The 13,522-nt window shown below is 48.9% G+C and overlaps 1 protein-coding gene across 2 annotated transcripts; it reads right to left on the minus strand.

Annotated features, from left to right (window-relative positions):
• Positions 1 to 4,887: 4,887 nt before the first annotated feature.
• LOC133359616 (E3 ubiquitin/ISG15 ligase TRIM25-like) lies at positions 4,888 to 13,192 on the minus strand. 2 transcript variants are annotated; one of them, XM_061578086.1, is made up of 6 exons: positions 12,592 to 13,192; positions 11,290 to 11,385; positions 10,813 to 11,046; positions 9,033 to 9,055; positions 7,722 to 7,837; positions 4,888 to 5,808 (listed from the first exon to the last, which is right to left on the minus strand). In XM_061578086.1, exons 1-6 carry the CDS (start codon positions 12,898 to 12,900, stop codon positions 5,225 to 5,227), a joined length of 1,362 nt encoding a protein of 453 aa, XP_061434070.1. In that variant the 5' UTR covers positions 12,901 to 13,192; the 3' UTR covers positions 4,888 to 5,224. The 2 variants fall into 2 exon arrangements, with proteins under 2 accessions (XP_061434070.1, XP_061434069.1); XM_061578085.1 differs by lacking the exon at positions 12,592 to 13,192 and adding an exon at positions 12,296 to 12,480.
• Between the last annotated feature and the right edge of the window lie 330 nt (positions 13,193 to 13,522).

Raw genomic sequence — 13,522 nt, forward strand, 5'->3', positions numbered from 1 at the left:
TTGAATCTATATGATTAGTGTTAGTCTATGGACAGTGTTGAATCTATATGAGTAGTGTTAGTCTATGGGCGGTGTTGAATCTATATGGGCAGTGTTGAATCTATATGGGTAGTTTTCGTCTATGGGCAGTATGTATGTATGCATGGTGAACGTCTTTCGCACCGTACCTAGCCAACCGAGGCTTATCGGAGGTTTACAGAATCATCAACATCAGCAACAGCAGCAAACGTTGCACTGCTGGGTGAAGACTTCTCCAAGCCATCACCACTTCTCACGGTACAGTCTCTCGCTCTGCCAGACTTGACTTGCAGTCACTTCCGTCACTCAGGCACCTCTAATCGCTCCTTTTCAAGTGAATTCCGGCCACGCCTCCACGGCGTAAACAATCGGAGGACTTTACACACCGCGCTTCGTGATGTATGGACGTGGCATTATTTTACTCGGCGCAATATCGTGATCGTTGTAATTCACGATGTAACTTGAAATGTGATGTTTCTCGGGGAAACTATTTTACGAGTTTAACACGTGAGGCTTTCGTTTACGTAACAGTTGCGTTTTTATCCCTTGCTTGCAAATATTTTCTTTAATCATAATCCTTAATTTAGTTAAGTATTTAAATATATAATTTCGTAATATACTCTACATTACGTGATTGTGTAATAAAGGGCTCTTAGGCGATATTGGTCTCCGTCTGTCCTTTATTGGGTTCTTGTCTCGCACCCCGCGATGTCCCCGATCGGACCCGCACCTCTTCCGTCGCGTGCCCCCCACAAGCCGTTCGATTCCTCCGCTCTCTCTTTCTGCAGCCACAACGCTGCCCGTGTGCCCCGCACACTCTGCAGCCACTCCGCTGCTCCACGTCCACCGCTGGCCGACGGTGCCGTGACTTCAACCGCGGGGCAATTCGTGCCACTCCTTCGCCAGCACTCTGCGTGGCCTCCCCTATCTTCACTCTCTCTCCACTCCCGATCCCCTTCCGGTTCTCGTCCTATATCCTCCTCCTCACGTGACCCTGACTCCTCCTCCTCACGTGACCCTGACCCCGCCCCCACTCACCCCGCAACCAGGCTCCACCTCCCCTAATACCCCAGCCCGCGTGAGTGGTGCGAAGGCAGCGCCCACCCTTTCCTTGCTTGCATTACAATTGGTTTACAATTTCATATTGTTTCTCTCTTCGTTATGTATTCATTTTCATTTCTTCCAGTGCCTTGTTGGAACGCCTGGCCCTGCCCCCGAGCCGTCCAGGATCTCCGCTCATACTCGAGGCAGGAAGAGCACAACGCGTTTCGTGCGTGAGAGCAGTCTGAGAGATGCGTGGTGTGATGCGTGCATGTTGAAGTCTTTACGATATGGCATCAGGGCCGGATTAAGGAGTGGGGGGCTCTAGGGGCTGCAAGCACAGGGGACAGCTGAAGGGCCTCCAGAGATGAAGTGAAAAGTTACTTCATTTGTGAACGCTGAATTTTTTTTGTCGTTAACCCTTGTAAAAAAATACATTTTATTTTTCTTTAACTTTGTTTTCCTTTTGAAAATATTACTGGGGGGGGCCTCACCGTACCTGTGTTAACACCATTGGAACCTCCTTTGCCAGTAGAAAAATATGAAAATTGGTTTTTTACCCTTTTATCTGGCAACAAAACTGACCCCATTTTTTTTTTACAAGGAGTCATGTTTGCATTGACCACAATACCTGCATTCGGAATGCAAACAAAAAACATAACTCTGATAATGTATGCACTGTCCTTAAAATTGATTGGTCCACACCCGAGACAGCTTTCTTTAGCGCCTAGTCTCACATGGTCCAACACCATGTGAGACTAGGCGTACCTGTGTTGTGCAGTACTATAAGGGCTGTTGCCGTTTATTAAACCACTCTCACACTCGGCATTCAACACTCACACCCGTGTAGGTGCACTCTATCTCGATCCTTCACCCGGACACCGAAGACTCTTTGGACACTACCCTCGGCTCTCTCGCTCGTCTGACCAGAGCGGGGGATCAGCCAACACCGCTCAGCGACGAGGAGAGGGACCCTGAATCTAGCCGCTCCTTACCCTGTCCCCCAACGACGACCTCGCCCCCGTCAGGGCTCCCTCTTAAGAACCCCTTGGGCGGCTCCTCCCCCCCAGCTCGGCACCACCCACGTTCCCGAAAGTGATTTCCGAAAGCCCCTTACGTAACCCGTGACGTTACGTCATCCCTGACTCTCAACCCGCTCGCCCCCCTCATTGGTTACTCACAATACTCCTCTACACCTGTAGCCCAGGGGGCCTACAAAATCTTTATGGAATATGGGAAAACCCGACCTGAATTCCACTGAACGGCAGCCGAATCGTCTAAATACCGGCACTCTAAACGCGTTGCTTGAACCCGGGGCGCTCTTCTGGGCTCTGCGGGTTGTTCGCAGCACAGATTCCGGATGCCTTTGACTCGACGCCCGAGTTCGACCCGTGGGAAAACCCGACCAGAATTCGACTGGACGCGCGCGGCCTCTGGACTCGTCCGCTTTCCCTTACAGTCGGACAAAAAACGCGGCACTGCTCTTGAAAAGCTTTCTTCTGCCGCAAGGTTGCCACTTGCCAACTGCGAGCAAAGTGGAGGGTGGGTGGGTGGGGGGCGTTCCCCGCGATGACCACGGCGCACTCCTCGGTGCAACGGCAGCGGCGGCAGAGACGGCTCAGTGAGGCGCGGTGGGTCCCAGGCCAGGCAGGCAGCGCGATCTGCCGCGGGGTCTGGTTGTTGTTGCAATGGTGGTTGTTGTTGTTGTGATGGTGGTTGTTGTTATTGTTGTTGTGATAATCGTGGTGGTTGTTGTTGTGGTGGTTGTTGTTTTGTGGTGATTATGATGGTGGTTGCTATTGTGGTGGTTGTTGTGATGGTGGTGGTTGTTGTTGTTTTTGTGATGGTGGTTGTTGTTGCGGTGGTTGATGTTGTTGTGATGATGGTGGTTGTTAGATGCTGATGGTGGTGGTTGTTGTTGTGCTGGTTATTGTTGTAGTGTTTGTTGTTGTGATTATGGTGGTTGTTGTGATGATGGTGGTGGTTGTTGTGATGGTGGTTGTTGTGATAATGTTGGTGGTTGTTGTGGTGGTTGTTGTTGTGCTGGTTGTTGTAATCGTTATTGTGTGATTATGGTGGTGGTTGTTGTTGTAGTGGTTGTTGTTGTGATGGTGGTGGTTGTTTTTGTGATGATGGTGGTGATTGTTGTGGTGTTTGTTGTTGTGACGGTGGTTGTTGTTGTGATGGTGGTGGTTGTTGTGATGATGGTGGTGGTTGTTGTGATGATGGTGGTTGTTGTGGTTGTTGTTGTGATGATGGTTATTGTTGTTGTGGTGATGATGGTGGCTGTTGTTGTGGTGGTTGTTGTGATGGTGGTTGTTGTTGTGGTTGTTGTTGCTGTTCTACCGCCTTCTCCTGGCGAGCACCAGGCCCACGTGGCTCCTCGTCGACTCGCCCTCGCGGGGAGTTCACGGCAGCGTCAGTGCCTGATCCACCACCCCCCCACCCTCCCTTCTCAGAATCTGAAGTTTGTAGTGCAGGAGGAATCCGATGAGCTATGAAGCTCTTTGCGTTCACAGTAGGGCTGAACGATGAATCGATTTAAAATCGAAATCGCAATTTGACAAAATGCGATTAACAAATCGCAAACGCTGTGATCTTTTGCGAATTGAAAAGTCCTATTACTTTTCGATTTAAAGCTTTCGTGACTGCAGGGATTAATCTTCTTGGTTCTTTCGGTAAAGTCACGTAGAAGGGAAGTAATAAAATAATAAAAATAAAACATAATTAAACATGTTTCATTTTTATTATTTTATTACTTCCCTTCTACGTGACTTTACCGAAAGAACCAAGAAGATGAATCATATTACTTTCTTATTGTAATTGTTTACGTTTTATTATTATAACTCTATTTATTTAACTTAACAATTGGTCTATATTTCATTGTTCTATTTCAATTGAAACATTTGAATAAATACGTGTTGGAAGCAATTCATATCTTTCAAGTTATCATCCTTGTGTAGTGGGTCAATAACTAGAGGAGTCTCTTTCTGAGGCAACACGTGATTATTTATCAGTAACCGCTTAACACAGAGGGGTAACGGCCCCTCACACCTGATAACTATGGAGGTCGTTCCGCCAGAATGAATACGCCTCACACTGGCTATTCTAACCCTTCTTGAGTGAAGATGGGTCTTCACTGGTATATAAGCTTTAGCCCACCCTTGCCAGGGGTACGGTTCTGCCCATTGGGCTCTTCTCTTCAGGAGGCTCTTGATCTTCGGGTAGACGACGACTGCCAGGACCGTTCGGAGGTCCGGGTTTTTATACAAGTCCGTGGCTTGCTCCGCCCCGGCCACGCCTTCCTTCCAGACCCTTCCACCAGGTCTTGGGAGGGTGACATCATCCTCCAACCCCCTACTGGGGGCAGGGGTCTTCGTCCCTGGTTCCGCTATCCCATAGGGGTTACCGTTGGCCCTTTCGGCCATAGTCCCTGGACACTGGGCTAAGTCACTCTTCTGCCCCCTATTGACACATGTGGGATACTACCAGCTGACAGCAGTGGGAGTGCACAATAATACATCGACACTTGCATTCGAATATTTCGAGCAATTCATATTTTGATGATATCACGTGGTAATGCTCCATCACAAGTTTTAAGTCTATTACGCAGTGAATATTGAACTGCAGATTGACTTAAATATTTTTTAGCGCAAATCAAATCGCACAACTGCATTGCTGTTGTTTGTGTTCTCTATTTTTTATTGTAGAATCGACGATACAAGTGTTACGATACCACTGTCGTACATTTATACTTTTAAAAATTTATATTATTATTGTTGTATATCTCCCACAACCCATGACACCACGAATTTATAAAGACATCCAAGTTTACCATTGCTAATCACTGCACCACTATCAATTACACCCTCCAGTGTATAAACACATCCCAGTTCACCATTGATAATCACTGCTCCTCTACACTACAGTCACACTCCTCTGGCAGGGTGAATACATCCACGTTGGCTTCACACACACACAGAGCAGTACTTATTTTATCAACCCCCCCCTCCCCCCTAAAAAGGTTGTGATGATTGTTTACGCTCAGACCCCCCTCCCCCCCTTTCTGACGGGCAGCCACCAAGCCAGTCGAGTGATGGTGACGAGGGTGGCGAGCGCCGTGCGTCGTGGCGTTTGCCCTCTGCGCTGTTCGCGTTCACCTCCCTCAGGACGCACCACTCAGATCCACGATCCTCACTGACTCACCAAATGTATAGTACGAAATCACAAACCCCAACCACCCCACTCCCAGCCCCACTCCCAGCACAGGATGTAGGGGCTGAGTGAAAGTTTTATAAAACGAGTGCAACGGCGCCATGGAGTCGGCGCTGTAAAACGACAGCAGCCCCGCGTCCCAGTCCAGGTGAACCCCGACTCTCCGCAGAGGCTCCCTCACCGACAGTGACGTCTCTACCCCGCCATGCCACACTGAGAAGCTTTCGCCATATTTACGTAGACACCACGAGACGTCACTCCCTCCCAGGCCGCACTTATCACCACCCCCTCTCCGTGGGATCATCCCGTACGCGACTCCAACATCACACGACCACGAGCTCCCCACGTCCACCTCCCAGTAGTGCTGACCCGACGAGAAGCTCTCAGAGCACAGGGCTTGTCGCCAGCCATCAAAGCGGTGTGGGTGATCGGGGCGACTCTGGGGGTGCCTGCTCCACGTCACCGTCCTGAGATCCGAGGAAATCTGGAGGCGGTCGTGGGCTGAGTTCGTGTCCAGAGTCGGCGAGCGTCCATCTGTGGTGAGGACAGCGACGACGCTCGCACAGTGGTCACGCGACGCGTGCGCAGTAGCGGCACGAGCAGTGCACGTGGCGTGTACACACACACACAGACACGTGGTGTGTACACACACAGACACGCTGGTGTTGTGTTGTCTGTTGTGATGTTGTGGTCATACCGCAGTACGTGATACGTTTATACGTAACACTGTGATCCTCACGGGTATGACAAATGCGTACAGTATTCGTAAGTATTTGTGTACACATACTAATATTCGTTACTATTAGTGCACATATACTAATATTCGTTAGTATTAGTGTACACATACTAATATGAGTTAGTGTTAGAGTACACATGCTAATATTCGTTAGTATTAGTGTACACATACTAATATTAGTTAGGGTTAGTGTACACATACTAGAAGCGTAGAGGTGCAGTACAACAGTGGATCACGCTGCGCTGCCCTCTGCTGCCCACCCCATCGCAACGGTGTAAGGTTTTTATATTAATTAAATTAATTTCGATGCTCGAAGATCTCCAGGTCCTCTGCTTTTGCCCCTCCGCATTTAGGAACCCGCGTTCAGAGTACTCGGCTGCCGCTATAAATGTCCACGCAATGATGATGATGATGACGACGATATCAGCCTCTGCGTAGCGATAGACGCACTGCGCTACGAACCCGGCAATCCGAGTTCGATTCCGGCTCACGGCCAACACCGGTGACGATCATCTGAACCGGTCCTGGGCTTCATTAGGTCGGCTCAGCCTCAAATGAGTTCCTGATGCGGTGTGTAAACGTTGCCACTAGGGAGACAAAGGCGGCTGGGCGTGGTGTTGGCCACCCACCCCCTCGTGTACCGTGCCGGCCTTCATAGTTGCTCGTTAACAGCACTTGCCCCAAAAGTCTGTTAAGGCTACACGGGGTTCTTTGCTTTTGGGTTAGTAGGTGAGTGAGTGGGTGATCGAGTGGTTGAGTATGTGAGTGGGAAAGAGAATGAGTTGGTGAGGTAGTGAGAGTGTGAGTGGGTGGGTGGGTGGATGGGTGGGAAAGTGAGTGGGCGAGTAAGAGTGTGAGTGGATGGGTGGGTGGGATTCTTACAGTGGAACTCTGGGACCCCAATCACTGACATTCCGTGGCACCTTTTTAAGTCCCCGGTTGTGAAGGCTGCCATCGCGATGACAATGAAACAGATGCAGTCTCCATCCTGCACTTCGTTTCATGTTCACAGTTTAATCCCAAATTTGCCGGCTAGTGAGCGTCCTAAAAGCAATAGGTTCCTTATCCTTTGGGTCTTTCGGTAAAGTCACGTCGATAGGTACAAATTAATAAAAATAGTTTTTTTAAATGAACATATTTATTATTATTAGATAGACATGAAACCTCTTTGTAAAAATGATCAATATAAAGTAAACATATTTATTAGTTGTATTAATTTGTACCTATCTACGGGACTATACCGAAAGACCCAAAGGATATGAATTCCTGAAGTCACGAAAGCTTTCAGTCGAGGTTACTTAACATTTGGGCTCACGTTCATCTTAATTCTCACCTAGCGGCCACTTTCCTCAACGAACCGTGCACCCACTGCACCCACGCGTGATCGTCAGCGTCTGAATGAAGGTGACAGGACTGGGACGTGCTTCGACCGTAGCTTACAAAGTCGCCCGTTTGCTCTCAAAAAACGCAATGTCATGTTGCTGTTATTGTTTGCACCTCTTGATGAGCGAGACCCATCTTTCACACAGAACCTTGGTGCGGTTTTAATGACCTGAATATACACAGGTTTTCCTTGCCAAGGGGGTCACGCTGCATGAATGGATTAAAGCCAAGGGTAAAATAAAGGACTACCTCCAAATGGGTAGGATTTGTCGGCAATCCGGAGTCTGTGATGGAGTCTAACGAAGTTCCACGTGGCAGAGGGACGTACCGAGAAATGGCAGAAGTTTAGTTTGGACGCCGCCCACTGAGATGACTTTTGCGAGGTTCAAACTGTGGGAGCCGGGGGCTGGGTCATCCTGAGTCTCCTGGGAGATGCAGCTCCTCCTGCACTCACACCACAGGACACACACAGTCTCGTGAGGGTCCATGTTCCTCTACACACACAGCATAGGACACGCAGAGTCTCATGAGGGTCCATGTTCCTCTACACATACGGGACAGGACACGCAGTATCATCAGGGTCCATGTCTCTTTACACACGGGCAAGACAGGCAGTCCTTGACTGAAAAAACGTCCGTACTTATGAATCACATTCCATTAAATATGAAAATTTTTTTACTTAAAACACGAACTCGCAATTGCAAATTGAACCGCAGAACTAATTTGTTCAGATGAGCGATCCTCCACGCAATGTAATGAGTCGGACTCGCGCTTGGAGTGAGTGTTTACGTGTGTGTGTGTGCGTGCGGACGTGTGTGTATATGTGAAACCTTGAGTTTGTGGGGAGCGGTGGTGTCGCGGTGAGTGCGCTACGGATGAAAGTGGCGACCCAGGTACGATTCTCGCTCACGGCCAACACTGATCACGATTATCTGAACCGGTCCCGGGCCTCCCCGAGGTCGACTCAGCCTCAAATGAGTACCTGGTTTGGTGTGTAGTAAACACAGCTAGCACTGGGGAGACAAAGGCGGTCGGGCGTGGTGCTGGCCACCCACCCCCTCGTGTGCCGTACCGGCCTTCATAGGTGCTCGCTAACAGCACTTGACCCTACAGTCTGTTAAGGCTACACGGGGGATCTTTGTCTTTGTGTGTGCGTGCGTGCGTGCCCCATTTGTTGTGGTGACTAATTTCCCCCCGCCAGCTTCCAACTGCAAGCTCGCATCAATGTAATCGAAAATACATTTTCGCTTTCTATTTATGTTAATTTATTGTACGTTTAATTTCCTATACAGTATTTCTTTACAGTGTTAGATGAACATGTACAACATTTCTTCTTAAATCATGAGTTTCACAATGCTTCCCTTTTTGTTGAACCGTAACACCTTTTATAACACTGATCGTGTCGGCATCTAAATACGGTGCATTACTGTTTTCCGATTTACGAACCGTTCGACTTACGAACGATTCTCCGGAACAAATTATGTGCGTAACCCGAGGACTGCCTGTATGGGATGCAATTGACCATATGTGATTACAACTGCATACATTTGGGTTTATTAGGATTCACATCACGACCGTTAACTGATTTGTCCACCAGGTGGCAGACAGAGCTCGAGTTTAAGTCTGGGTTGGTACTGACCTGAGACTCTCATGCAGGGGATCCTGAAAAACACAAACCCGCATTTCACATTAACATAGACATCCTAAACAGATGCCCTACATCCACACAGTCACCTGTTTACGGTAGAGCCTGACATCAAGGAATTTACAAATACCTAGAAACGGAGAATGGTGCAAAAATAGGGTTATCTATGGAACTTAATTTCCAATATCGAAATTTTGAAAAATAAAGAAGAGGCTTTATCCTTTTTGGAAATTAAACGAAATGTTAAGATGTTCAAACACCAAACAGATACCTATTGCAAGGCATCACTACTCAACCAGAGATATTCAATCTTTGAAACTTGCAGCCTTTGTACTGTTAAGCCTATTCCTGCTTTTTCATCAAAAAACAGGGTTCGTTTAACTGGACAAGGACAGACCCCAACAAATGACAAAGCCACTCTAGCACCTAAACAAATAGTTAAAAAAAAGTTCGACAACTTCTGTTTCGAACTCTGAATAAACTCAACTTTGTATTTTACCAGATAAGGCACACTTGGCCGTGTCGCTATTTTTCAGAAGCGACGTGGCCACAAATGATAGCTCAACAAATTGGCTTATCACGTGGACTTTTGCATTAGCAGCCAAATACTTTAAACGCCTGATGTTGATTCTAAATGCGGAGGGGAAAAAAATCAGAAGACCCGGAGACAAAATCTACGCGACCACGGGGGGAGAGAGAGAAACGCAAACTCGAAATACAGTCGACCCTTCCACATCGCGGGGGTTAGGGGCGCAGGCCCCCCGCGATCTGGAAAAAACGCGTAGTTTTTTTGGTCACCTTAGTCCCCTTTGTGAGCGAAGCGAGCACCTCCAGTTACCTCTACATTTCCAACCGCTGCGTGTCATCTGCTGGCTTTCGCGTTCTTTTCGCAAACTTTGACTTTTTACAAAATGTAACTTTAAAAAAGAGAATTGGGTATATTTATGGTATTAAAATATAAAAGAAGATTCATATTAAACAGTACTGTACATATATTTTATTAATTTATGAGTTACTAAACTTTTTGTGTGTTGTCTGCGGCTTTCGAAAAACTCCCAAAAACTCCCCAAAAATTCCCATTTTATTTCTTATGCCGACCCCGCGATATATCGAAACCGCGATGGAGAAAGTCGCGATGCAGAATGGTCGACTGTATACTGCTGGCATCGCCAGGGTCGGGGCCGAACCCACGACCTGCATAGCAGGCGAGGTAAATGGCGATGTTGTACTGGAAAAGTCCAGGTCTGAATGTCACAAGGAAAGCAAACGCGCGTCTATTTCTTGAGACCACCGCTTCCTCCCAGATCGATAAAACGCTGAAGTAAGATTACCAACAGTGTCAAGGTCTCACAGGGAGGCGCTCCTCTGCTGGTTGTAGCTAAACCCTCTGATGAACCAAGGCTGTGAGTATAAACTATTATATATTATAAAAAATATGTTTTACCTTACCAGGTAAAGCCCACAGAGCTATGTAGCTCTGCTTCAGAAGTAACCTTGAAAGAAATGGTAACTCAACAAAGTGGCTTATCGCGTGGAAATTTAAAGCAGCAACATCACTCTAAACTCGTGGTGACGTCGATTCTAAATGTGGAGGGAAAAACCGGAGGACCCAGAAAATAATCCATGCATCTACGAGGAGAGAGACAGAGAGACATGCAAACTCTAAATATACAGCAGGCGTGAGGGTTGGTATCGAACCGACGACCTCCTGCATCCCAGGCGAGGTAGTTAACATCTCATAGCCACCGCGGCGAGTGAATGGAGGTGGTGCCACCTGCAGGAATGTGAAAGGGTCCTGCACGGCGAGTGCGGCGAGCAACTGGTTGATCTCCCGCTCCAAGTCGTGTGCTCTGATCTCGTAGTGAGCGATGTCCGCCCGGATGCGGGACAGCACAGAGCGGCCCTCCTCGTCCACGCGCTTCAGCGCCTCCCTCTCCTCCTGCCTCAGCTGCTCCCTCCGGCGCTCAAACTCTCGGCTGATCCGCGCCTTGGTCCCAGGCAGAGACTCCTACGCGGAGACAGTCGACGGCGCGCTCTCGAAACACAACGCGACGCAGCGCGTTGCAACTTCATGAAAGACTTCGACACGGCCACGGTCTCGTGACTCCGTACGAAGAGGCAGGTGATGTAATGTTTGAGAACGAAAGGAGGAGGATTTAGCGAGAATATTCATGGTCACCCAAGTATCTTAAGTACCTATATTGTTTGCATGTCTGTCTAAATCTGCACGTGTCTGTGTGTCTCTCTGTACCTGCACGCGATTGTAGGCGCCCCTGAGCTGCTGTGTCCGTGATTCTGCCGCAGTCTTCTTCTTCTCTCTCTTCCTCATCTCGCGTCTGAGCGCCTTCTATTTACGGGGTAGACAAATACGCGGTGTTTGGTGACTCCCATCATTGTCATCATCATCATCATCTGGCCCATGTCTTCAACCCGGAGCCTTGCAGGCCGGTTTCCCGGATCGCCCAGAGATAATCATCATCGCCCCTTTGAAACGTCCAACCTCCCAGGCTGACGAGGTGGTCTTCGGTGGGCAGCACAACACTCCTGTCCCAGGTAGGTGGCTGGATCACAGCGAGGTTTATTGAAGGGGTGCCCCACTCGCACGCTCGAGTCTTCTCCAGTTTTGCCAAACAATGGAATCTAGCGGAACCGATAACCATAACCACCCCCCCCCGATATATCCACAGAGCAATTTGCATGCCAACGTTCTGTCACGCAATGCAAATAAGCGGCGTCTGTTAGAGGCGGTTTCATTTTTTTACACGAACTCTTGTAACAGAATAAAATCTAAATCTGCCCCAATCGACGATCAAACCGTGCCCGACGGCCTCGCCTCTCCCACTGAATTGGCCTACCGTTTGCCTCTTTGTAAGTCCACGGTCAGTGCACTTTTGAGGCGTCTCGCGTGTGAAGCATCTCGCGTTACTCTAAATTTCTCTCATTGGTACTCTCTGCGTACGAATCTTATCACGCCAAGTGTATTTTAAATCTTTGCCAGCCATGCCACAAAGCGCTCTGTCTTATGACTAAACCATGGAACACCCAGCTTTGCCATCCGTTCAAATCAACATGGCCACCTTCCGTGTCTTTGCTGTCTATCTTGTGCCAGTTTTTCACAATCAGTGTTGCCCAAAGTGATTTGATTGGCCGTCACAATGCTGACACAACAGGACTTGCCTAATAATGTGCAAATATAAATTATAAAATACAGACTCTCTAGTAGCAGGAAATTGGATTATCAGCAATTTATATCTCACCTGTCTTGTCTGTTGTGCATTTTCCACTGGAACGACCTCATGTCCTCTATGTTCCTGAGCAACGGTGCAGAGTGTGCAGACGGGGCTCTCGTCTTGTTCACAGTAAAGAATGAGCTTCTGTCTGTGCTGCTGGCACTGTCGCCCCGCCATGTTCGCGATGGGAGCTACCACGACGTGATCTCTCAGCCTGGGATTCTCTACGTGAGGCAAAATTAAGTTTGTTTCATGACATGTTGTGCAGCCCGGTGACAGCATTGGTCAGATCGTGTTGTGGTGTCTCGCTCTGAGGGCCTCACCTTCCGTGTCTCCTGCTCCTCCTGCAGCATCAGGACCATGTGTCCTGTGTGTTCACCTGCGATGGTGCAATTTGAGCAGACCAGTCTGCTGTCTACTGTGCAGTAGAATTCCAGCTCCTTTCTGTGCGTCTGGCACTGTCGCTCCGCCAGGTTCGCGATGGGAGCCACCAGGACGTGGTTACTCAGCCTGGGATTGTCCACGTGAGGCCTCAAGTGCGTCGCACAGAAGGATATACCACATCTCAGGCAGGTATTCACTGCAGGGGTCTGGCCGCCACGGCAGTTGTCGCACACGACGGCCGTGGCCATCCCGTCTCCAACTCTGAGCCGCTCCGCCAAGTTGGCGAGGGCCACGTTCCTCTTCAGCTGGGGTCGCACAGGGAAGGTTGCTCGGCACTGCGGGCAGCTGAAGCCGCTCGCCGTCTCCCAGGCGGCCTCCAGGCACCGCAGGCAGAACGCGTGGCTGCAGTTCAGCGTGGAGGGGCAGACGAACGTGCCCAGGCAGATGGAGCAGCGCAGCTCACTATCCACACTCTCACTGGGAGTCGCGCTTGTCGTGACCCATGGGCTTCGCTGGGATCGCTCGCTGTGTGGCTCAGAGAGACGCTGAACCAGGATGTCTCTCTTAAATCATCATTGACATCACGAGATACTGCCTGAAATGTAAAGCCACGCCCCTAGGTGTGCAAACAGCAGCCTTAAGGTGAACACGGCTACATATACACACCTTTAAATGCATTTTTTTATCGAAGGAAACTACTCTTTAAAAATATATATACATTTAAATGAATGAGCGTTGTTAATGTAAATCAGTGAGGCTGAGCCACGGTGGCTCATTTACGAGATGAGTATCGAGAGATAAACTCATCCTTCCACAGCTCAGCACACAAGTTGGTGTCTATGGTAAGGCAGAGCAATGCATTAGGTGCCA

This window comes from Lethenteron reissneri, chromosome 65 (genome assembly GCF_015708825.2).
Source record: "Lethenteron reissneri isolate LAM-NWPU_2019-01 chromosome 65, ASM1570882v1, whole genome shotgun sequence".
NCBI lineage: Eukaryota > Metazoa > Chordata > Hyperoartia > Petromyzontiformes > Petromyzontidae > Lethenteron > Lethenteron reissneri.